A 24,853-nucleotide genomic window follows, 5' to 3' on the forward strand; every position below is an offset into this window, starting at 1 on the left:
CTGCGTGCCGGCACGAGTCACCTCATGGCATCCCCACGGCATGACAGAAATCCGCCGCGGCTCACAGCAACCTAAATCTACTTGCGTGCCGGCATGAGACCTCTCATCCATCTCATCTCGTATTTGACTTCTACTTTTTTATAATATATTTATAAAATATAGTAAAATTATATTATTACAATATTACTTCTATGATAAACCTATCTATGTTATTTTTAAATATTTAAGCTCAATATGCAAAGAGTAATTTGAAACTAAAAGTTAAAAATATTTACCATACGTAACTTGATGTCACTTATTTATGACGAGAGGAAGTAAAATACTCTCACCATGTCATCACCACAGTTAGCACTAGCAAAACATGCAGGTTCATTATGATTAAATTTAATAAGTTTATGATATAAAAGTATTTTTAAAGATAAATCTATGTATATAATTTTGATATAATAAAACTAACTATTTTACAAATTATTAATGATTAAAAAAGTCATGGCTGGATCTAGTCCAAAGGGTAATGTATTTACGTGGCGCGGCTAATCAGGAGCCTGCGGACTTGTCACCCGGGGTGAGGTGGCGCGCTCCCATTGGACAAGGGCCATCGCTGGGACGTGGCCGCCTGCCACCGTGTACCGACGGCGCCTCAGCTGACGTGGCGGCGGTCGCAAAATTCCATGGCGTTTCAAGGCAGCGAGGAAAGAATTTCCAATTACGAACGCACAATTCTAGACACCCCTTAATTTATCATTAATTACATGCTAACATGGGTCTTATCTAAAATTCTTTAGCATCTCTTAATCTTGTGGGATTATAGGTAGTTTGGGATAAGTGTAGGGGCCTAACTGCAAAGTTGATCTGCAATTATCCCGTGACCCCTGTGCACCGCGCCCATCTCTAGGAGTCCGCCCGCGGTGGGACCCGCATGGCAGGGTCTGTTGACCGGTGGACCCGGTCCACGTAATCCTGTGGGCGGCTCGCGTGCTCGGCTCGGTCATATTAAAACCCGTGGACTGCCTGCGCCGCGTCTCCTCCCTCTGAAAACCCGAGCCACTCCGCCGCTGCTCAGCCATGGCGATCCGCTCCAAGGCATGGATCTCGCTGCTGCTCGCGCTCGCCGTCGCGCTGTCCGCGAGGGCGGAGGAGGCCGCGGCGGAAGAGGAGGCTGTGCTCACCCTTGACGCGGAGAGCTTCGACGAGGCGGTCGCCAAGCACCCGTTCATGGTCGTCGAGTTCTACGCTCCGTGGTGAGTGCCCCGTGCCCCGTCTAGAGTGCTGGGTTCGTGCGAGGTTACGGGTGGATCTCGCGTGGGCGTTTCAGAGGGTTTAGTGGGGGGGGGGGGGCTTGGATCGGGCCATCGGGAATTCCCCCGACGGGTGTGGGGGGGGGGGAATCAGATGCGGGAGTCGGGGAGGTTTCTGGTTCGTTTTGGCTTCGGATTTTGGTGATAGGATGAGTTTAGGATCGCAGGCCCGCCGATTTGGTCGCTGGTCTTCGGGTGGATTTGTTTTCTATCCGCCCGTGGCCCCTTAGCGCGGAGTCCCAGGTTCGGAGTCAGATGGAGTAGAAATTCTAGTGGTTTTGACGGGGAATTTGATTTGTGTTGTGGAGGGTTTTAAGGTTGATGGATCGCGGGTTTTGGTGGGGTTCTATTTTCTGCGGTTGGTGGTGTTGATTTGACGTTTGGGAGGCTTTTATCTGTGGTTTAACATTCGGTTTTCACTTGTAATAATTTTTACTGATGTGACCTTCTGCGAGCTTACTGATTACTGTGCTACGCCTAGATGATTTCTATTGGTTTGTTCTAGTTGCACCTAATTTGGTGAAATCAATTTTGCAGGTGTGGGCACTGCAAGAAACTCGCTCCAGAGGTAATGCTTCTATATCCTGGTGCTACCCACTTACAGCAAGGTTCTGTGCTGAGCGATTTAATCTGACATGTTAAACTTCTGCATCTGCGATGTTTCAGTATGAGAAGGCCGCCCAGTTGCTTAGCAAGCACGACCCACCGATTGTTCTTGCTAAGGTTGATGCCAACGAGGACAAGAACAGGCCGCTTGCTACCAAGTACGAGATCCAAGGGTTCCCGACCCTTAAGATCTTCAGGAACCAGGGAAAGAATATTCAGGAATACAAGGGTCCTAGGGAGGCCGAGGGCATTGTTGAATACTTGAAGAAGCAGGTTGGCCCTGCTTCCAAGGAGATCAAGTCACCAGAAGATGCGACTACCCTTATCGATGACAAGAAGATCTACATTGTAAGCTCCCAATTCAATTTTTTCATATCTTCTGTTGATAGAATGATCTCTGTTATGATCGATTGCTCAATTGATGGTCCGTAGCTGACTGCTGACTATAAGTAACGACCACTATTGTATAGGTTGGTATCTTCACAGAATTCAGTGGCACCGAGTTTACAAATTTCATGGAGGTTGCTGAGAAGCTGCGGTCTGATTACGACTTTGGCCACACTTTGCATGCCAACCACCTCCCACGTGGTGATGCAGCAGCAGAGAGGCCTTTGGTTAGGCTGTTGAAGCCATTTGATGAGCTCGTTGTTGACAGCAAGGTTTTACTCTCATTCTGTGTTACATTTGTCACTAGTTTTCCTGGCTACTGCATATGTTCCATATAGATGATTAAACATAATATCTATGGTTTATTGTTGCTAATTACACATTGCTGCTACATTGTGCAGGATTTTGATATCTCTGCTCTTGAGAAGTTTATTGATGCTAGCAGCACCCCGAGAGTTGTCACTTTTGACAAGAATCCTGATAACCACCCGTACCTCTTGAAATACTTCCAAAGCTCAGCTCCCAAGGTAAAAACATGACACTGTTCTCAAAATAGCTTGATTACTACTATCAGCCAATGGTTGGTTTAATTAACCAAGTTTTGGTAATGATTGATTACTACTGAATATCTATTCAATTCTGAGTCCAAGCCACTGCGTTTGCAACCAACGAGCTTTTATCCTGTGTTGTTAATGTATTAAAATGCCATGCCCCGTAGCATCTTTGAAGTTTGCATTGCTATGAAATATCAAACTGCTTAGACTGGAATATCCGATGTATTTTTTTTTCTTATTTCTTTTAAAATATCTTCTTATGACCTGTGACTACTAAACCTAGTTACTTGAAAAAAAGGCTGTTAAATTGTACATCATGTTGGTGGATTTTAGTTGTTGACTACTGACTAATTTCACTACTTATGTGACTCCAAATAATTGGCAGGCTATGCTATTTTTTAACTTCTCCACTGGACCATTTGAGTCGTTCAAGTCTGCTTATTATGGCGCGGCAGACAAGTTAAAGGACAAGGAAATCAAGTTCCTTATTGGTGACATTGAAGCCAGCCAAGGTGCTTTCCAGGTTTGGTTCTCAATTCCCCTTCTCTTATATTGATGCTGTTAATTTACAGTTTAACCCTTTATGCTAACAATCAATTTGTTGAAATGGTAGTACTTTGGCCTGAAAGAGGATCAGGCACCCCTTATGCTCATTCAGGATGGTGATTCCAAGAAATTTTTAAAGGAGCAGATTGAGCCTGACCAGATTGTCTCTTGGTTGGGGGAGTACCTTGTAAGTGCTTTTATATGCTTTCAAACATTTTTTATTGTTTCTTTTCATATGAATGTAGATAATCTGTTTAACCTAGACAACATCTCATAAATCCTTTATAATTGTAGGATGGTAAATTGTCACCATTCAAGAAGTCTGAGCCTATTCCTGAGGTCAACAATGAGCCTGTTAAAGTTGTTGTGGCTGACAACCTCAATGATCTGGTTTTCAAGTCTGGCAAAAATGGTATGCGTCCTGATTATCTTTTCTTTTTGGGGCATTTGTAAATATCTCTCTGGTTTTTTATTTTTTGCAAGGATGCCACTTGAATAACAGTTTTAATGGTATTTTTGTAATTTTCTAGTAGCAAGCTTGCAATAACACCAGGAGTAGTGGTTTATTTGCAATTGTCTCTTTCTTTCTTTTTGTGTGTGATTCAGCCTTAGTTCTAGCATCAATCCTTCAATGAAAATATGCCTAGCATGTAGTCGTTTCTATTGCCTTTTATCCCTCTGACAAAGTCTCTATATCACATATTGACATCCCCTGTATTTGCCAATTTCGGTTGCAGTTCTCCTTGAGTTCTATGCTCCCTGGTGTGGACACTGCAAGAAGCTAGCATCCATCTTGGATGAGGCAGCCACCACACTTCAGAGCGATGAGGATGTTGTCATCGCTAAGATGGTACCTTTCTTCCAATCTGTCTTGAACCATAGATTTGATCTGTTCTTCCTAAGTTCCTGTCACAATCAATTTGGCTTAACACTATTTTGCAATCTTGTTTGCAGGACGCCACCGCAAATGATGTGCCCAGCGAGTTTGATGTTCAAGGTTACCCCACCTTGTACTTTGTCACTCCCAGCGGGAAGATAACCTCCTACGACAGTGGCAGGACCGCCGACGAGATTGTCGATTTCATCAAGAAGAACAAGGAGACCGCTGCCCAGGCAGCGACGACGATGGAGAAGGCAGACCCGGCTGCAACCGAGTCTGTTAAGGACGAGCTCTGATCAAGTTTCCTGCATCGATTCGGTACAACTTGTCTTTTGCCACAAATAAAATTCCATGCATTCTCTGTATAGATCAAGGTTTGTGAAACAAGAGAATGTTGATCGAGGCTCTCCTCTGATTCTCTGTACTGATCGTCAGTGCTTGTTTGATACGCAGCCAGGTGCGGGTGCTTGTGGCTGGAAACATGGGAGAGGGAAACCTGGCGCTAACATGTTGACAGCTCCAACGCCAGATTTTGCGAGGGAGAGGGCAAAGAGAGAGAGAACGGGGACCTGATGTGTTGGCTCCGGCATGTCTGTGTAACCCATTGAGAAATCCTGTACAATCAGCCAGTAATACCTAGTTAATGTTCTCAAGTGACAGACAGTAGAGAGAAGGGAATTGTGTTTATGTTGGATGAATAAATGGCGCTTCTGCCTCGTTTGCATCATAATGTTTGTTCTCCCAGCTGATTTGCCACTGTCGCTAGCTTTTGAGCGTCATCGGATTGAGTTATGAACCCAAAACGCCTAGTCTAAACGCCCCCAATGTTGATTTGGGAAATTACTGCAGGTCGTCAAAGGTCAATTGTACGCTTCTGCACCCTACGGCGATCCTCCTGCTCTGTAGCAAAAAGTTTGCTTTAGTTGGCAGTCTTAAGATATAAGTTCGGCAAAAGTTGCAGAAAAGGGCATTCAGATACTATACAATTGACCCCAAAAAATCTGTAGTTCTAGATGCAGAGAATTCGATAATAGTTTTTTTTTTTACTGCGTGGTTTAGGTGCACGCGTGCACAACAGTAAGTTTCAGTCCTTTTAGCTTGCCGAGATGGGCAAACCTCAGCAACGCTATTGGAGGCCTCTGACTTCTGAATTCCGAATTTCCGATTGCCCTTCTGTACCTCTCTTATCAGCGTTTTTCTTTTTTCCTTTTTAGGACTTCTTACTCCAAGTTAGCATATAGTGTTGTATTGCACTAAAAAGGTATATATACTAGTATTGTATTTCTTGGCCTTTGCAGCATAATAAATTTAATCTGTTTATGCAAGTAAGTAGCACGTTGATCTCAACTATTTCCCTCTCGAAGCTAGAAGAGAGTAGGGCGTATGGGAACCGGATCCTGTTAGAGAGAATTTGAAGTCACGGCGACTTCAAAATATTATGAAGCATTTGACCTTAAATTGATGGACAAGACATGACTTTAAAATACTTATGTGAACAGTAAAATCGATACCGTGTTTGATTTCATGTTACTGTAGCACCTCTCACAAATCATTGTTCATCCGGATGACTTTTGAAGTCAGAGGATCCAGATCCAGTCTACAGAGGATGAGTCTAGTCAACATTTTAGATATACTTTTAATTGTGTTTAGCATTAAAAAAAGATATAAAGGTTTTAGTTATGTATCACTTACTAGGAAAAAAAGGTACGATCACTGTACGACAAAAGGCGCTGCAAATGTCACGATTGATTCTGAAGTTTCGAACCGTACTAAAATCCTATGCACAAATGCCACAACAAAGTGCATCCATGGGCCCCTTTCAGTGACAGCACTACACTCCTCCCCTTCTCAAGCCATCCCAAGGATCCCATGCATGAGGCCTCCTTCCATCCTTACAAGTCAATCCATATCTCAATAGTTGTCACATCCACATCTCAAAGGCTGGTTTGGTTGGTGAGTTTTGTCCAAACACCCAACCTCCTCTTGACATCTATACCAATCAGATCAGAAGAGCAAAAGAGAAAGGGCAAGTAAAGCAAGCTAGGAGCATAGAATAGTATGCCAATCCTCTTGCTTCACTCCTCTCCTTCCTTCCTCCCTTCCCCCCTTTGAAATCAACTTCCTACTCCTCCAAGTAACCTAGCTACCATTTGCAGGCATGCAAACATGCAATTGCCCTTGAGCTTCACACAAACAAGGTGGACATGGATATATATAGATATATGTAATTATGGATTAAGCTTGCAAGCACTTGGTTAGTTGTCTGGTTCTTCCCATGCATGTGCACGAGCAGTTGAGCATGAGGATGGGGTGCCTCAGGCCTAGCGGTCGCCGGGGGTGCCGCCTCCTCCTCGGCGGCGATATGGCTGCCTTCTGCGCCTCGCTCGTCGAGGGGCTGGAGCACCTGGAGAGCACGATGGATACGGGCGGAGGCGGTGGCCAGGGATCGGTGTCCATGAGGTGGTGCACGGATGCCATGAGGCTGGTCAAGCGGATGCAGCGCGAGATGCTGGCCATCTTCAGGAAGGCTGGCGTGCCGGTGGCTGTCGTCTCTTCCGCCTGCGGCGGCGGTGAAGGCGCCGCCGGCGGGGGGGAGTGGTTCGAGCACTACATGCAGGAGACCGCGGCGCTACTGGACTTCTGCAACGCGTTCAAGGCCGCCGTGTCCCGGCTGCACCGCTACTGCATGGTCGTCGACTTCGCCGCGCAGGTGGGCCGCGCCGCCGAGGGCGACGCAGCGGGCGCCGTCTCGCTCGTCGCGGAGAGCGCCGCGCCGTGCGCCGGGTGGGCGCCGGAGCCGGGCCAGGCCGCCCAGGCGTCGTCGGCCGCCTTCCGCGACAAACTGACGAGCGTGAAGGCGGCGGTGGCCGAGGCGGAGCGGCTAGGGAGGACGATCAGCTCCGGCGCCGGCGGGGACGCCAGCGGCATGGTCGTCATCACGCTCGTCGCCAAGATCACAACGTCCATCCTGTCCATGTTCGTGCTCCAGGCGCTTGCCTCCCCCTCCCCCCTCGACGCCGGTGGCATCCGGCCAACTCTCGGCTGCGCCGCCGTCCCTGAGCTCGAGCCGTGGTGCGAGTCACTGTCACTGATCCACGCCCGGTTCCCCAGCCGGGCGACCGTCGCGGAGCACGAGCAGGTGGCCATGGCAGTCCAGGACCTGATCAATGGCAAGAAGGACGGTAGAGGACAGGGTGACCAGCCTGTGGAGCTGCTGAGAGCAAGGTCAGGTGAGCTCAGGGAAGGGGTGGACATGTTCGACTGTGTTCTTGATGAAGTGTTTGATGAGGTGATCAGGGGCAGGAATGAGATGCTGGGGATCCTCAGGGACAAGGCTCTGACATAACAAATAATGGGGTGAGTTTTTAGCTAAGCCTCTGGAATTTATTAATTATTGATTAACCTTCTGCAGCTTGGAGGTTTTCAGTGTGTTTGATGGATCCTGATTTGTTGGTCAGTTGCATTTGTTTTGCAAAAGGGTGTAGATATGTGAAGAGTGTTGTCATGTGTATGTAGATGTGAAGGTGATTCTATTTACATTTTCTTTTGGTTTGTAACTTGTATTGACAGTGTGTGACAAGAGAAAATTCTTTGTATGGACCATCAAGTAATTGTGAAATCCCTCCTGATGTCGGGTCGACAAGGTGGGTCCGGATCTCCATATCAGTGAGTCAATCAATAGTATTGAGGGATGCTATGGGAGTGATTGGCTATCTGTATCTAGTTATTCCGACTTAGCGGATACTTATAATTTCAAAGAAGCATATTTAGTTATCTATATGTATTCACTACCGGAGACGGCGTCTTTGCCGAGTGTCCCATGCTTTGCCGAGTGCTTTTTATCGGACACTCGGCAAAGAGGGTCTTTGCCGAGTTCCAGAGGTAAAGCACTCGGCAAACATCTGGCACTCGGCAAAGACCCTCTTTGCCGAGTGCCAGAAATAGGACACTCGGCAAAGGAGTATCTTTGCCGAGTTCCAGAGGTAAAGCACTCGGCAAATATTTGGCACTCGGCAAAGAACCTCTTTGCCGAGTGCCAGAAATAGGACACTCGGCAAAGGAGTATCTTTGCCGAGTGTCAGAGAGCTAGCACTCGGTAAACCCTAATTTTTTCCCCCCTTTTGGCCTCCAAATTTTTTCTACAGCCCTCATACAGTACCTGGTACTCCATGTTCCAATGTGGCATATTTCTCGGACTTTTTCTATATTTCTTTAATTCATTTCAATTAATTGAATTTTCTTGGATAATTCAAATTATAACTGCTAGTCATTCGAATAATGGAAAAAAATGAATGGAAAAAAGATATTCATGTTATTTAGTATATTGTGAGACCGTATCCAGGAACAGACCACCAATTTCGAATATCAAGGTCACGAAACATGACCACGAACTTGCGATCGAGTTGTTTTTAAATTGTATAAAAAGCAAACAAAGTCCGAAAATCTTGAAACTTGTCAAGATATCATGATTTCATATGTGGAGGCTGTCATAAAAATTTGAGAAGGTTTTAAGCAAGTTATCACGTACGATGCTTGCAAACCGAAGAATCTCAGCAAGGTTGTAAGCAACTTCTTCGGAGATTCTTCGGTTTGCAAGCATCGTACGTGATAACTTGCTTAAAACCTTCTCAAATTTTTATGACAGCCTCCACATATGATATCATGATATCTTGACAAGTTTCAAGATTTTTGGACTTTGTTTGCTTTTTATACAATTTTAAAACAACTCGATCGCAAGTTCGTGGTCATGTTTCGTGACCTTGATATTCGAAATTGGTGGTCTGTTCCTGGATACGGTCTCACAATATACTAAATAACATGAATATCTTTTTTCCATTCATTTTTTTCCATTATTCGAATGACTAGCAGTTATAATTTGAATTATCCAAGAAAATTCAATTAATTGAAATGAATTAAAGAAATATAGAAAAAGTCCGAGAAATATGCCACATTGGAACATGGAGTACCAGGTACTGTATGAGGGCTGTAGAAAAAATTTGGAGGCCAAAAGGGGGGAAAAATTAGGGTTTGCCGAGTGTTAAAAAATTACACTCGGCAAAGACCCTCTTTGCCGAGTGCCAGAAGTCTGGCACTCGGCAAATACCATATTTGCCGAGTGCCAGAAGTCTGGCACTCGGCAAAGCCCATGAATTTTTTTTAAAAAATCCCGGTTTTCTTTGCCGAGTGCCAGATCGGGGGCACTCGGCAAAGAATTTGCACCTGTTTTTTAAAAAAACCCCTCTTTGCCGAGTGCCAGATCGGGGGCACTCGGCAAAGCAGGGATTTAAGTAACCGGCCCAGCCGGCCCGCACGCACGCACGCACGCACGCGCACCCGCCGCCGCCGCCGCCCGCGCCCGCTCCCGCGCCCGCCGCTGCCGGCCCCTGCCGCCGCGCCCGCCAGCGCGCCCGCCGCCGCCGGCCCCTAACGCCGCGCCCGCCAGCGCGCCAGCGCCGCCCGCGCCCGCCGCCGCCGGCCCCTGCGCCGCCGCCGCTGGCCCCCGCGCCGCCGGCCCCCGCGCCGCCCGCGCCCGCCGCCGCCGGCCCCCGCGCCGCCCGCCGCCGCCGGCCCCTGCGCCCGCGCCAGCGCTGCCGCGCTTGCCGCCGCGCGCCGCCGGAGGAGGAGGAGAAAGACAGGAGGAGGAGGAGAGGAGGAAGAAGGAGGAAGGGAAGGAGAGGAGGAAGAAGGAGGAAGAAGAAGGAGGAAAGAGAGGAGGAGGAGGAGAGGAGGAAGAAGGAGGAAGGGAAGGAGAGGAGGAAGAAGGAGGGAGAGAAGGAGGAGGAGGAAGAAGGAGGAAGAGAAGAAGGAGGAGGAAGAAGGAGGAAGGAGGAAGAAGAAGGAGGAGGAGGAGGCGCTCCGGTCGTCGTTGTCACGTTCCCGACGTTTCCGTATCACTAGGTATGCCATACCGTCATCGTCGTAGTATTACTAATGGTTGCGGTAGTAGTAGTGGTAAAGTAGTTGTGGTGGTAGTCAAAGTAGTCGTAGGAGTGATTGTGATATTGTTATATGTATGCGGTTGGATATAATCTTGTGGATGTCGGCCATCGTGCCGTTCATATATATGTGCATGTCGGCTATCGTGCCGTTGGTTTTGTTGCAGGTTTTGGAAACCTCACCGTGCAGGGGAGGTGCTGCCGAAATTTTGTATTAACAGTTTTATATTTCTTTTTTGGCAGAGAAGAGCCAGTCGGAGCGGCGCCGGAGTACCTCGGCGACCCCGATCGCCTTCCTTGGCGCTGCGAGACTGCCTGCACCACGTCGCCTGACTCCACCGCCCCCTAGGTATAACCCCTCTTTCCGTATCATGTTGTAGATCACGTAACCCAGTTAGGCGTCTCCCGTTCGAAAGAGATACGGTTAGAAATATGCAGATATTTGCATATCTAAAACCGTATCTGTTTCGAATTGTCCACGTTTTTTGGACAGCACGCGGATGCGTAGGTGGGGTTAGTTTTCATGATCTGCTCCGATCGGAGACAGAGTTTCGGCATCATCTCCCTGTTGTTCTCCGGATACACACTCTCCCTAGCAGGACGTGTATTTGGAGAACAGCGGGGAGGTGCTGCCGAAATTCTGTCTCGAATAGGAGTAGAGAATGGAAACTAACCTCATCTACGGATCCTCGTGTGGGATTAGGACCTAACCTCACCTATAAGATAGTAGGAACGTCGTGTAGATGCAATTGATGTTTATATTACTCGCCGCTATATATGTTAGAGGATGGAGGACCGTGAGTGGATGTACACGGGCCGCGCAAGTCAGGGTCAGGTCACCAATGAATGGATCGACAAGACCGATGCTTTCTTGGAACGGGCATTTGGCGTGGCTGCTAAAGGAGCGAGTAAAATTTGCTGTCCCTGCAGCAAATGTGCAAACAGGAAAAGACAAACGAAGAAGGTAATGGGGGAACATCTTTGGAAGAATGGATTTACGGCAGACTATACCCGGTGGGTCTACCATGGTGAAGCCGATCGTACGAGAGCGGAGGTGGTGAGGCCACGCGTCGAGGATTATGATGCTGAGGCCGGGGTAGCAAACATGTTAAATGACTATCACGAGGCACAGTTCGCTGAAGGACGTACGGAGGAGGAGCCAGAGGCAACCGCAAAGGCGTTTTATGACATGTTTGCCGCGGCACAGAAACCCCTTCACGGCCAGACAAAGGTTTCTCAACTGGATGCCATTGGACGCATAATGGCGTTGAAGTCCCAGTATAGCCTGAGTCGAGACGCCTTCGATGGTATGTTGACAGTTATTGGCAGCCTGCTTCCGGAGGGTCACCTTCTGCCAAAGAGCATGCACGAGTCACAGAAACTCCTTCGTGCACTTAAGATGCCGTATGAGCAGATACATGCTTGCCCGAAGGGGTGCGTCCTATTTAGGAAAGAATACGTGGAAGCAAAGTACTGTCCAAAGTGTAAATCATCTAGGTTCCTGGAGGTAGATTCTGGTGATGGCCAGAAGAGGCAGCTTGACATTCCCGTGACAATCCTACGGCACCTTCCGTTCATACCGAGGATCCAACGGCTATACATGACCGAGGAATCCGCGAAACAGATGACATGGCACAAAAATGGCAAACGATACAATCCTGACAGGATGGTACATGCATCCGATGGTGAAGCATGGACCCACTTCGATGGCATTCATCATGAGAAAGCTAAAGAGGCTCGTAATGTACGTGTTGCGCTGGCAACAGATGGGTTCAATCCTTATGGAATGATGGCTGCCCCATACACATGTTGGCCCGTGTTCGTTATCCCCCTCAATCTCCCCCCCGGCATATGCTTTCAACGACAGAACGTATTCTTGTCGTTGATAATTCCTGGACACCCGGGGAATAATATGGGTGTGTTCATGGAGCCTGTGATTGATGAATTGGTCCGTGCTTGGGAGGAAGGGGTATGGACATACGACCGAGCTACAAAGAAAAACTTCAAAATGCATGTTTGGTACCACTACTCCCTGCATGACTTCCTGGCGTATGGGATATTCTGCGCCTGGTGTGTTCACGGGAAGTTCCCATGCCCAGTATGCAAGGAAGGTCTGAGGTTCATTTGGTTGCAGAAGGGTGGCAAGTATTCATCGTTCGACAAACATCGGCAATTCCTCCCTCTTGACCATGCATTCAGACGAGACATCAAGAACTTTACGAAAGGTGTCGTAGTGACAGACCCTGCACCACCGATAATGACTGGTGCCACGGTTCGTGAACAGATAGATGGTCTCGTGGTCAATCCAGAAGGTGGTTTTGTGGGATATGGTGAGCAACATATGTGGACTCATAAGTCGGGCTTGACTCGGCTCCCCTATTTTGATGACCTTCTCCTTCCACACAACATTGATGTAATGCACACTGAAAAGAATGTTGCCGAGGCACTTTGGGCAACAATCATGGACATTCCTGACAAGTCAAAGGACAACGTTAAGGCTAGAGTGGATCTGGCAACGATATGCGATAGACCAAACCAACATATGAAGCCTCCTAGTCGCGGCAAGACATGGAGAAGGCCTAAGGCCGATTTTGTCTTGAGCAAGCCTCAAAGGAGGGAAGTACTAGAATGGATCCAGACGTTAATGTTCCCTGATGGGTATGCAGCTAATCTGAGGAGGGGAGTGAACTTATCTACTATGCGAGTCTTAGGGATGAAGAGTCATGACTACCACATATGGATTGAGCGGCTTCTTCCGGCGATGGTTCGGGGCTATGTCCCTGAGCATGTCTGGCTAGTGCTAGCAGAGTTGAGCTATTTCTTTCGCCAGCTTTGTGCCAAGGAGTTATCTCGGACCGTGATTGCTGACTTGGAAAAAATGGCACCTGTGTTGCTCTGTAAGTTGGAGAAGATCTTTCCACCCGGCTTCTTCAATCCGATGCAGCATTTGATTTTGCACCTCCCGTACGAGGCACGAATGGGGGGGCCCGTGCAGGGCCGTTGGTGCTATCCAATCGAGAGATGTCTAAAGGTTCTTCGAAAGAAATGTAGAAATAAATGCAAAATCGAGGCTTCCATTGCAGAGGCATACATTCTGGAGGAGGTGGCGAACTTCACAACAACATACTATGGTGACAACCTCCCTAGCGTGCATAATCCACCCCCTCGTTACAATGCTGGCGAAAATGAATCGAACCTCAGCCTTTTCCGAGGGCAACTCGGAAGCGCAAGTGCATCAACCCCCAAGACCTTGAATCATGAAGAGTGGCGCCATATCATGCTATACGTGTTGACCAACCTTGACGAAGTGGCGCCGTACATGCAGTAAGTTCTCAACGAACTTGTTAAATACGTCGTCACTATTCTGCATCTAACCCCCTTGTTTCTCGTTGGTCCAGGGAATTTCTTCATGAATTCTGGCGTAAATCAAGGGATCCTACCCCGCAGCAGGTAGATACCCTTCTTAGACAGGGTGCGGGTAATGGAATGCCCGATTTCATTTCTTGGTTCAAACGGAAGGTACCGTCCAATTTAGCTCGTACTTAGTTTGACATTCCTAGTTACTCGTACGTGCGAATAATATAACAATGTATCCTGCTTGAGCTTGTAGGGCCAGAGGGATGCGTCTATGTGTGCCGAGTTGAGACAGGTTGCTGATGGCTTTGCCTATAGGGTCAGGTCATTTTCTAGTTATGACGTGAATGGATATCGCTTTCGCACAACAAGCTACGAGCAGAGTCGGCCCAATCGAAGAACCACAAGTTCCGGAGTTTTTACGCGCGGCGTTGATGAGGTCGAGTATTATGGAAGAATTGAAGAAATATACGAACTCAAGTTTCATGGTTCCGAACCTTTTAATCCCGTCATATTAAAATGCCATTGGTTTGATCCTGAAGTAACGAGACGGACATATTGTAATCTTGGCTTAGTCGAAATTCGACAGGATTCCGTCTTACCAGGAGACGATGTCTATATTGTGGCCCAACAGGCCACGCAAGTTTATTATCTCCCCTATGCGTGTCAAACCAGAAGGCATCTTAAGGGTTGGGATATTGTGCACAGGGTATCGCCACACGGTAAAGTGCCTGTCCCAAACGATGAAGATTACAACTTAGACCCAAACACATATGACGGAGAGTTCTTTCAAGAAGAGGGACTAGAAGGGAGGTTTGAGATAGACTTAACCGAAGCGATCGGAATGGAAGTAGACAATGAAACGGTTATTGAAGAGGACGTTGGAGATGAGGTGCAAAATGTGAAGGACTTACAAATGCTTGAGCGATTACATTTGGACAATGACAATGGCAACATTGCTCATTCGGATAGTGTTGATTATTTCGACATGATTGATAGTGATGATGAGACTTATGATCCAGCTAATCCCGATCATGAAGAATATTTCTAATACATGTAATACTATGTTATTTTGTAATTACGTTTTGTTTATTTTACATCTCTTTCTAAGGACTTCTTGTTTATATGTGCTTATTGGTTTACTCTTCTTAATTGCAGGTGATTGAACAAAGATGGTGGGCGGTGGGATGAGGAAGCTAACGTCCTTGTACCGAAGGACAATGACCGCTGCATCGGGGGAGAGTAGGAGGACGAGCAGCCGCAGGAAGGAGACGTCGCCTGCCGCCCCGTCGCGTGAGGAGGAGGAGGAGCAGGTGCCCCAGGAGGAGTCCGAGGAGGCACAGGAGGAGGACGAGGAGGCGCAGGAGGACGAGGAGGAGGAGGCGACAGCAGGGGGTTCCGCTTCCTCTAGTTCGTCGAGCGTCTACTTGCGAGGTCCCGCAAGCCTCCCTCAGCGACCGATACCTCGTGAGAGACGCCCGCTGATTCGACCCGAGGGGGAAAAGTAAGTAACTTTATATGTTATCACTACTTTATATGATATGTTGAAAATCAAAATAGAAATTAATAATTTTTCTTAATCACTTGGGCAGGAACTGGACGATTGTGGTGAGTGGAGGTGCTCACACACGCCAAGTCAATGGCATCCTCGGTCTTCTGTGCAAGGAGCACTTCCCTGGCCTGGTTGAGTACGCCGGAGTGACGGGGCCGGCCTACTCGTTTGACCACTACGCCGCCGCCCCCGATGCTGCAGATCGGGCCCGCAGGGTATTCAACAACAAGGCGGAGCGGGTGAAGCAAGAGCTGTGGGTAAGTCTTCCCCGCACTACATTGCTCAATACATCGTATTTATTGGACATTCTTGAAATAATGAATGGATACATCGTGTTTGTATGCAGGATTTCTTTAGATGCCAGGACGGACATGAGGCTAGGGCGGATGCGGTGGCTACCAAATGCTGCAAAAAACTCGTCGTGGACATGCATTACGAGGCGCGCATCCAGGCCGTCGTAACTTACCACGGGACCGTCGTTGGAACGAAGGTCACCAAAAGGGACGCAAGAACCATGACGCTGACCCGGGACCAGTACCTGCAGGTAAATACAGAACATTAATACTGATTCCTCTTGAGATTAAGAAGGCTTAATTTCATCTTCTGATATGTCATGTACTTAATGGCATGTAGATGATTCCTTATTGGTGCGCCGCGCATCCCCAGTGCTGGGAACAGATGGTGGACAAGTGGTGCTCACGCGAGTGGGAGGAGACGCACAACTTGTGCCGGGAGCGGCGTTTGATGATGCCAGGTGTCGCACACCATCAAGGCAGCCGCAATCTCAGCGGATACGCACAAACATGGGTACGCGAATTCATTTATTTATTCTAACGCTCAATTCTGCATGATTTCTAATCATCTTGCTATTTTTCTCGCAGTCGGCATCACATGGTGGCCAGCCTTGCTCCATCTTCAAGGCATTTGCTATGGCCCATAAGGGCAAGGCGACTTCCGACGTCGACTACAACCCGGAGGACGGGCCCGAGGCGTACAGCAATGCGACCGTCCACAACCGTCTTAGTGAGTACACATCGATGGCAAGGGAGGTCCATGGGCCAGAGTACGATCCGAGCACCGAGGACCTTGATGGAGAAGTCGTCATGAGGGCGGGAGGAGGAAAGAAGCATGGGCGATACTGGATTGGCGACGGCGCAATCGACTCGGCCGCTACTCCCAGTCTCTCCCAGATTCGAGCAAGCAACACGAGCACGAGCCCGGCCATACGACCTCGGAAGGACACTTCACAGCACCGGGTGGAGGCACTCGAGGTTATTCCTAGTTTATTCATCGTTCATTGGTTTTTTCATACCTTTCCTTTGCATTATTGTAACATTAGGGTGAATATATTGTAGGCCCAGCTGGAACAAGAGAGGAGGATACGGGAGCAAATGCAAGCGACGATGGAGAGGGTGGAGGCCGAGCGGGAGGCCGAGCAGCGGAGGATGGTGGAGATTCTTCAGTACATGCAAAGTATTGGCGCTGCTACGGGTGTAGCTCCGCCACCTTCGCTATTCGCTCCACCTCCACATCCTCCCTATTCTACTCCTGTGAGTATAAATGTTTTAGTTTGTATGTTCATGCTTACGGTCAAATCTAGTGGAGTATGAAAGTTTTATTCATGTATGTTATATATTTATCTTGTCTCACACATGCAATCTCTTCTCCTTTGTGCAGAATCAATCGGCGGCATCGAACGATCCTAATGCTTCAGCGAATCCTTCACCAAATCAGTTTCGTTGACCATCTTGCTTATGATACTTGTGGTTGTTAATGGTACATCTATTTGCAATTATGGTTGTAGATGATGGACCTCTTGGATTAATTATAAACTTATTTGTGATATATTATGAGACATGTGACGTTTGTGATATATATGTGGTGTTGGTGACATAAATGTGCTGTTGATGATATATATGTGATGTTGGTGATGTTTGTTATATATATCTTCTGTTTGTTTGGATGGAATGTAAAAAACAAAAAAAAGAAGGCTGTTATCAGTCACTTTGCCGAGTGCAATGGCCATTGCACTCGGCAAAGTGACAATTCTTTGCCGAGTGCAATGGCTTCGGACACTCGGCAAAGTGACAATTCTTTGCCGAGTGCCACGGTCCAGACACTCGGCAAACAAAACGTACTTTGCCGAGTGCCGCTTTCACTGGCACTCGGCAAAGAGGAGACCTTTGCCGAGTGTCAGATTAGCGCTCGGCAAATCCTTTGCCGAGTGCCCGATAAAGTGCACTCGGCAAAGAGGTCTTTGCCGACAAACTGTTTACCGAGCGCCCTTTGCCGAGTGTAGCACTCGGCAAAGGATTTGCCGAGTGTATATCGTACTTTGCCGAGTGCCTGAGGCACTCGGCAAAGGGGCTGTTTCCGGTAGTGATTGTTCTAGTCTAACCCGATGGATATAAATATACGTCCATAGTCAGATCCGACATTCGAGTTTCTCTCCGCAGCTAGCTTAACAGATACAGGCTCCTGCATCCACTTATACAAACAAGTATACTTGTCAGTGTCATAAAATCATCTTCATACGAACAATCAATCAAAATATCAGCTCTTGCATCCGCTCATACGACCTCAGATTCAGTCAACCAAACAGAAACTAAGTTTAATCTGTCCAGAAAGATATAACTAACCAAACACTCTTCTTTTTAACATTCTTGTATCTTCTCAATCTGTGTATACACTCCATGCGGACAACAGAATATACGAACTACCAATCACACCCTATACCTGTGTGGATAAAGCTCTAGGTGATACATTTACCTTTTTCACATATATACATACATCAATAGATGTTCATTGAAAAGAGGTTCAGAGATCAAACATACACACTGATGAACGCTTCATATTCAAATTTAATAACCGAAACATAGAGGAAGCCTGAAAATTTCATAAAATCAGGCCAAAAATCACTAATTTGCTATCTTGGAGGAAATTACAGAATGCAGTTTGCTGTTGTATAGTACATTTCAGTGAGACCACTGAGAATTACAGGAATATCGTAGTCTCACCACATAGTTCTACAGTTGCATGATAATACACCGCGCATGAGAAGTCCATGCCCGGCCACGACTTCCCCAGATCATCGATGGACTATATTTCCTAAAAAATAAACAGAACTCTACGGAGAACAACGAGAACGTAAGAAAATCAAACAGCTAGCACCTCCTAATCCGCCTTTGTCAAGTGCAAAAATGTAAGGCGGGAACCGGCCTGCAGGATCGGAAAGTAACAAGGGTAAAATCACTTGCATCATATATTAAGTATAAACTCCTCGACAGGGGCATATATGTCATGCGGCTTGCTGAGCTGTATCAAAGTACACACTCTTTCTTCTGCCCGGTCACATGGAAAGAATATATGTCATCTTGTTAGCTGTGGACTGCTGCGTCTCTCTTCTGATCTATGATGGAACAGCTTTGCTATTGATCGCCTCTCACAATCCTGAACAATTGTGGATAATGAGTAAATCGAATTCAACATGGTTGTGGTTAATCAACTAGTTATGATGGCGCACCCACCTTAAACATATTGAGGCGAAAGGGCTTGTCGGGATTCATTCTTCGAAGTTTCAAGTATGTATATGCAAAGCTGAGCTGGTCACGAGGTGTGAAGCGATCAACCTCATTGAACCACAGGCAAGAGAATAAGTTGGACATTGGTGTGTGTTCCCTCACGATGAAAGAACCTTCAGGGACATCTGTTAGCAAGTAAACTTTCTTAATTCAATATAACTCATACAGTGCATTAATACCGCCAGGTAATATTCTGATAAAAAATACTAGTAGGAAACAGAGCATACAGCTTGGTAGCAGCTTGTTGGGATCCGATGGATTGAACCTTGTGAGTCCATCTGCTTGGTAAAACTCAAATTGCTGATCAATTATTCTATGGTTGAACTTGTTCAGCTTTTTGTTTTGTGCCACTTCCTCCCAAACACAGTGCCGATCATAGTGATTGGAAATAGCATACTCATAACCATGCCGCCAAAGAAAATACTCTAGGATAAGGATAGGATCAGTTTGCAGTCGCAATTTGCTGTCTAACCAGATTGAGAACCTGATACAAGTTAACAGTGTATTTAGATGATGATGTCGCAAAAGAGGATCGTAAATAAGCAAATTAAAAATAAGGACAGGGTGTAACTGTGTAAGTAATACTTTTTGGATACAAAACTGAGAACAGAGAACAAGCCCCACACAACAGCTTATGCATTATTTGTCTGAACAAGCACACAATGTTTTCAGATTCAAAATTACTCATTTTCTATACAGTACATAAAAGTGTGTGTGGGGGGGGGGGGGGATAGAAGGGTCATTTTGTGCCTGTGATTGCAGTGTAATTACACAGGAGAACACACCAGAAACAAAACAAATATTATAACAAATTGTATACATCCAAGTGAGGCCGGCAGATCTTTGAACAGCAATGTTGATAGTTTAACACAATTCAATTAAAGAAACCAGAATGAATTACTATTTGAGAAACTAGTTAGGCAGACAATCAGGCTCACATATGAGACCAGGATGAGTTCTTGGTTCTGGGGTAGTGTATACTGTTTGAAGCGGGTTTGACCCCAGAAACAAGCAGGGCTGCAAAACACTTTTTTCCTTCAAAAAAACATGCATGCACATAAATGAATAACGACACTTGAAAGGTATGTGACCAAAAGGTATTTTTTGGAGACCAAAAGGTTAAAATCTGACAGTGGAGAATGTAACATTTCAAATAAAAATTGAGTCCTCCATTGAAACGCGTGGCTAATCAGGACAGAAGTAATTATAAAGACAGTCACTCTTACCTTGACGATGGGAAAAGTCGATGCGCCAAAAATTTTGGTATTTTCCCCACTCTCCGCATGTCATTATAAGGCATATTCTTGATCAATATGATCTTCCATATACCAATGAAACCCATGTTGTCCATTTTTTGGCCTTCAGATTCTATAGTTTGCAATGTCACTTCATCCAAAAACATAGCAAAGCAAACTGTCTTCTTTGAGAGACTAGTGATCTGAAACGATATCATAAATAAACTTTTCTCAGAGATGTTACATGGATTTTCAAGTTGTGAAAGAAACCCTTAAATAGCAACTTCTGAAGCATCTTAAAAAATGTAGGACCTTTGGAATGGTGCAACAGAAAGATTAAGAGCAGTTTAACTTACAGTTTATAGAATGTGGTTATGGTGAAAAAAAATGCAAAAGAATGCTTTTGATCTTGTATTGTATATCCAAATATAAGGAAAATACAAGGGGTTGATGACTGATACGATTATTGTAATATTACAGGAGCAGTTGTATTTCATAGGCCTATTATCTCTGTTGTGCTTTTCATATGTCAGCATTTGAATATAAACAGCAGTAAAAGTACTGCTCTAATTTGATAAGTTCATGTAATGCTTGAACCATGTATACTGTCAATTGAAGCTAAACTAGTTTCTAAACATTCTGATACATCACATACATAAAATGATAATCTTTTGATGTACCATAAGGTATAAAAGAAACTAGAAGCAAATTGATAGGTGCTGAGTGCAGCTTTATGCAGGATATAGTAAGCGTAATAAATTAATCAGTCATGTAACATAAAAGAATCATACTGTTTTGCCGAATGGAGACCTCAGACGATCAGAGTTTCCAAAGATGCAAGAAGAAACAGCAATGTGGCATTTGCTCATGTACTTTTGATCATCCTCCGATATATCAAAACCAGTGCTTGTACCATTAGGACCCTTAACAAAAGCACAATTTAACTGTTGGTCATGGGCAATGTATGACTCCTCTCTTTCCTGTAGACTCTGGTGGCCAGCAAATCTTGGCTCCCAATATTCTGACCCAACAGGTCTTTCCTCAACTTCTACATACTCCAAATTAAAACTAGCGAATTTCTCATTTTTCGCTGGCTCTACAAGTTGCGCAGTGGAGTTCAGGAACTTCATTTCACAGGTTAAACCTGGTTATGTTGATCCAAATTGATTAGATAAATATCTAAGAATAACACAGTGCTAGCTTTTAATAGAGAGATGGTGATTAAAAACTGTCACATTAACCAAATCATCAAATCAAATCCAGATTTTTTTTTCCCCCAAACATACGAGCAGTTGGCCACCTCCCCCATAGCATATATAATTTACTAAAAGAAGTGGCTCAGAAATTTTGCAAAAATAATATTCACAGACTACTGGAAGTTCAGAGAACCAAATTTCATTCTCAAATTCATCTAGAGTTTAGAGAAACAAAAGGATAAGAGGGGCACATGTGTATTACATAGACTATTCACAGCATTCACTTGTCTTTTTTTTGGGGGGGTTCTTGCCAATAAGGATTAGTTTCAACTTGAAATTTGGTACATACATCAATGATTTTCTCATATATTTGGAACAACATAAATGACATCTTTTTAGAAGGTTATCTCAACATTTCCCTCATCAAATTTAGCAATATTGATAAAACTCGTCATCAAGCTCACAGCTATTGATTCAAACTTGCATGAAATACACAGTAAATATGCTCCCGTAACACCGGCCCCAAATACTAGCATGTAAATAATAACTGGAGATGGTGACCTGCAGCGGGTTACCTTTATCTAGTTTTTAGGTTTCCAAATCCAACAGCAAGTCTTGAATATGTTGTGACACTAGAATATTAGTTGGAAGTCTAATAGAGACATCTCATATTCAGGTCATGTTGCTCATGTTGCAAGGGGTATTTAGCCACTCAGTGCAATAGGCGTGTTATTCGTGTTGAAAGATGTTGGTAGTCACTAGGTCCAACAGTACATTGTCAGAGGAAACTTTACAAGAATTTCATGTTTCTAAATAAGAATGATGATCTTACTAGTCCTACTGCAGAAAGCAAACACAAACAACGTTCTGTTCTCATTTATTATGTAAAGCCCAGAGCACGCTATTGGAGCCAAACAAAATTGCAGAAAGTTTATGTTATCAAAAGCTAGTGCCTAGTGGGAATCAAAATGTGCAACAAGTTAAACTAGAAGATCAGAAATTCAGATATGCAGACTCTAGCATTTAAATTTTGAAGAGGGATACCGACTTACCAGCCTTCTTACGCTTTGATTTTTTCTTGGAACCATGCTTCTTATCGCCAGTCCCTGAAACCTTCTTTTGGTCTCCACTACTGGTATCATGGCCATCAAGGGTCGCTTCACCCACTTCTGTGTGTCTCTCCGAGGTGACCTCATCCTTCTTCACAGGGCTCTCATGACTGCCATCACCAAGCTTCCTCCCACCATCAGACGAACGCAACTGAGCATCTTCTAGATCATCCTGCGTGTCGATGCCATCATCATACTCATCATCTGGATCAACCTCCCTCACCCCTGTGCCAGCCGCCCCCATGGCCACCGCCTCATACTGCTCCAGCTCTTTCCTGCCCCCCTCATTGTACAAGGTCCCACCTCTCTCACCCTCAGCCACCTCTGGAACCTCCTTGTCACCAACACCGGTCTCCAAGGTCAATCCTTTCTCAACACCAGCCTCGGAGGTAACACCTTTCTCGGCGCTGCTACCAGCATCGGCGGCGCTTCCACCTGAACCCGAGATCTTGTCCTTCTCGTCCTCCGAGTAGTCCTCGTCGCGGCGCCGATCGTCCCGATCCCAGTATCTGGAGTCCCGCGCGCTCCGGCCACCTCCGCCGTGCCCGAACTTGAGCTTCTTCCAGCTTTTACTCTGGTTCCACTCCGTCAACCCCTCCCCGCTCTCCAAATCTTGGCTGATCTCTGCGAAAACACACACGACAAGACAACCAAATGAAGAGATATTCGAATCAAGCACGCAATGGTAGCTTCAAGCAAACACGAAATTGGATCAAGAACTCTCGGCCCGCATCGAATCGCGCCGCGGATCAAAGATGCCATTTTTTTAAAAAGATGCGGCAAGTACAGGAACGCGTCAATCCATCGCCAAGAACCTCAACGGGGTCGCAGGCCGGAGGAAGGCACGAACCTGCGGGGTTGCGGGAGATGCGGCGCGAGAGGAGGAACACGCCGGCAAGGAGTAGTAGCGCGGCGGCGAGGGCGGCCGCCGCGACCGGCGAGCGCCTGCGCGCGGGCTTCCCGGGTCGGCGGATCCGGGAGGAGGGGTGGGCCCGGTGGTAGTCCGGGAGCGGGTGGTGGGTCCCGCCGCGGGAGTCGAAGAAGCCGCCGGACTGCCTATACTGCGCCATTAGAGGCGGCGGAGGTACTCGCGCTTGCGCTGGACCACCATGAACGGCGAGGGAGGGGAGGGGGGGGGGGGGGCGGGTGGGAGGTGCTTTCTTGCAATTTCGACGGGAATTGGTTGGAGGGAGTTGGTTAATCGCACGCGATGATGCCAATGATAATGGCGAGGATTAGGAGGTGCAGAGATAGACTATTGGAGCCACCGCGTCCCTGGTCATGGTGTTTGGTGAGATGGGGTGGAGACATCTGAGCCGACATGCTACATTGGCATCACCATTGGAATCGAATTGCAGACATGAATATATACATCAAGGATAACTCCGCACAGGTATTTAGAGGAAACAGTTCGGTTTATATAGGAACAGGGAAATAATCGTGTTCCAAACAAAGCATATTGTAAACTGTTTAATCGACAGTTAGAGTATGCTTTAAGATGTGCGCAACTCTCGAGTGAGTCACAAAGGCACCTCCATCATTGGAGGAGGCAATATGATGCTTCATGCAGTGCCATGGTATTGCAAGTTCCTTTGGTAGCTCCTCAAGCTTCTATGGTTGTCTTTGTAACGACACTTTTTTTATGTATAAGACGATTGCAAGGATTCATTACTCACATGCTACTGTAATGCAGCATATAAATTGTTCTTTGAATCATGTGTGGTGGATTCTACCTGCTTGGGTAAGTCTCAGACTCACTATGCATACTCATCTTCTCCATATATATATATAGAGAGAGATGTGCACTTGGTGAAATTAGACTTTTGATCTACTTTAGCCATGTGCTAAGATGCACTTATGTAGTTGTGTGTGACATTATGCGTTATGTGTGTTTGATTTATACTTAAAAAAATAATTATGCTAATTAAGAAACTAAGACTAGTTTAAAGACTTCCTGGATGAATTTACCAGATTTGGAGGAGTCATTTTATAAACATGCGACTCCTTTGTCCGGCCTATTTAGCATGTGATGACTTGGCCTAATATTTGACCTTTCCCTCTAAAAACAAAACATCGGGAGTCTCAATAGGTGAATACCTGTTTAGATCTGGATTCATACTCGATCTTAAATTTGTAAGTTAAAATAATATGATAAACTTAAATATTCTCAGTTTATCATTAACTCCGACTCTAAAAATTTCTAAAGTTAAAAATATTTAACTCTAAAAATTATTAGAGCTAAAAAACAAACTCTAAATATATACCTTGAACTAATTGTTAACAAGATAGTACTATTTTTTGAAGGATCATACAACTTGGAAGTAGAAACGAACGGATAGGGTCTACAATGGTTGGCACAACTGAGTGGAGAAATTTGCTAATAACACAGCTGTCTTACTTGAGCAGCTTAACCGGAACAAAGCTGTACTGTGTGGCCTTAATCATGATTGAAATATCACTAATGGCGATGATAAGACAATGTTATAGTCAACAATCTCCTTCTAAAACGTACGATGTATCAAGAACGATGCATGTGAACTTAAATGTTCCAGTAAAACCTTTGAAACAACAATACCGACACAGCGTTATTATGAATTTAAACCATGCATAGAAAACAAT

General features: G+C 45.9%; 4 protein-coding genes across 4 annotated transcripts; 3 read left to right on the plus strand and 1 right to left on the minus strand.

Moving 5' to 3' along the window:
• The first annotated feature begins 1,014 nt into the window (after positions 1-1,014).
• On the plus strand, positions 1,015-5,001 carry LOC133900143 (protein disulfide isomerase-like 1-1). Its single transcript, XM_062341282.1, has 11 exons — positions 1,015-1,241; positions 1,836-1,866; positions 1,965-2,252; positions 2,375-2,563; positions 2,693-2,818; positions 3,231-3,368; positions 3,459-3,578; positions 3,686-3,803; positions 4,129-4,241; positions 4,346-4,589; positions 4,725-5,001. Exons 1-10 carry the CDS (start codon positions 1,066-1,068, stop codon positions 4,565-4,567), a joined length of 1,521 nt encoding a protein of 506 aa, XP_062197266.1. The 5' UTR covers positions 1,015-1,065; the 3' UTR covers positions 4,568-4,589; positions 4,725-5,001.
• A 983-nt stretch (positions 5,002-5,984) lies between these two features.
• Positions 5,985-7,914, plus strand: LOC133900996 (uncharacterized). Its single transcript, XM_062342292.1, has one exon. It carries the CDS (start codon positions 6,547-6,549, stop codon positions 7,615-7,617), a length of 1,071 nt encoding a protein of 356 aa, XP_062198276.1. The 5' UTR covers positions 5,985-6,546; the 3' UTR covers positions 7,618-7,914.
• A 3,487-nt stretch (positions 7,915-11,401) lies between these two features.
• LOC133900125 (uncharacterized) lies at positions 11,402-13,753 on the plus strand. The gene is made up of 2 exons (XM_062341257.1): positions 11,402-13,531; positions 13,606-13,753. The coding sequence occupies exons 1-2, from the start codon at positions 11,469-11,471 to the stop codon at positions 13,751-13,753; spliced, it is 2,211 nt and encodes a 736-aa protein (XP_062197241.1). The 5' UTR covers positions 11,402-11,468.
• Positions 13,754-17,989: 4,236 nt separating this feature from the next.
• Positions 17,990-23,576, minus strand: LOC133900126 (uncharacterized). Its single transcript, XM_062341259.1, has 7 exons — positions 23,085-23,576; positions 22,178-22,858; positions 20,721-21,073; positions 19,921-20,132; positions 18,922-19,178; positions 18,641-18,819; positions 17,990-18,563 (listed from the first exon to the last, which is right to left on the minus strand). Exons 1-7 carry the CDS (start codon positions 23,302-23,304, stop codon positions 18,483-18,485), a joined length of 1,983 nt encoding a protein of 660 aa, XP_062197243.1. The 5' UTR covers positions 23,305-23,576; the 3' UTR covers positions 17,990-18,482.
• Between the last annotated feature and the right edge of the window lie 1,277 nt (positions 23,577-24,853).

Source organism: Phragmites australis, chromosome 19, assembly GCF_958298935.1.
Source record: "Phragmites australis chromosome 19, lpPhrAust1.1, whole genome shotgun sequence".
In the NCBI taxonomy this organism is placed as follows: domain Eukaryota; kingdom Viridiplantae; phylum Streptophyta; class Magnoliopsida; order Poales; family Poaceae; genus Phragmites; species Phragmites australis.

What these genes read in the sequence shown, in the direction of transcription:
- LOC133900143 (XM_062341282.1), top strand. Translation starts at nt 1,066, where the DNA reads ATGGCGATCCGCTCCAAGGCATGGATCTCGCTGCTGCTCGCGCTCGCC. An exon ending in ATGACAAGAAGATCTACATT is followed by an intron (nt 2,253 to 2,374) that starts GTAAGCTCCCAA and finishes ACTATTGTATAG; the next exon opens with GTTGGTATCTTCACAGAATT. An exon ending in AGCTCGTTGTTGACAGCAAG is followed by an intron (nt 2,564 to 2,692) that starts GTTTTACTCTCA and finishes TACATTGTGCAG; the next exon opens with GATTTTGATATCTCTGCTCT.
- LOC133900996 (XM_062342292.1), top strand. Translation starts at nt 6,547, where the DNA reads ATGCATGTGCACGAGCAGTTGAGCATGAGGATGGGGTGCCTCAGGCCT.
- LOC133900125 (XM_062341257.1), top strand. Translation starts at nt 11,469, where the DNA reads ATGGCGTTGAAGTCCCAGTATAGCCTGAGTCGAGACGCCTTCGATGGT. An exon ending in GAAGTGGCGCCGTACATGCA is followed by an intron (nt 13,532 to 13,605) that starts GTAAGTTCTCAA and finishes TCGTTGGTCCAG; the next exon opens with GGAATTTCTTCATGAATTCT.
- LOC133900126 (XM_062341259.1), bottom strand. Translation starts at nt 23,304, where the DNA reads ATGGCGCAGTATAGGCAGTCCGGCGGCTTCTTCGACTCCCGCGGCGGG. An exon ending in GGTCTCCATTCGGCAAAACA is followed by an intron (nt 20,133 to 20,720) that starts GTATGATTCTTT and finishes ATATCGTTTCAG; the next exon opens with ATCACTAGTCTCTCAAAGAA. An exon ending in TTCGCCTCAATATGTTTAAG is followed by an intron (nt 18,564 to 18,640) that starts GTGGGTGCGCCA and finishes ACAATTGTTCAG; the next exon opens with GATTGTGAGAGGCGATCAAT.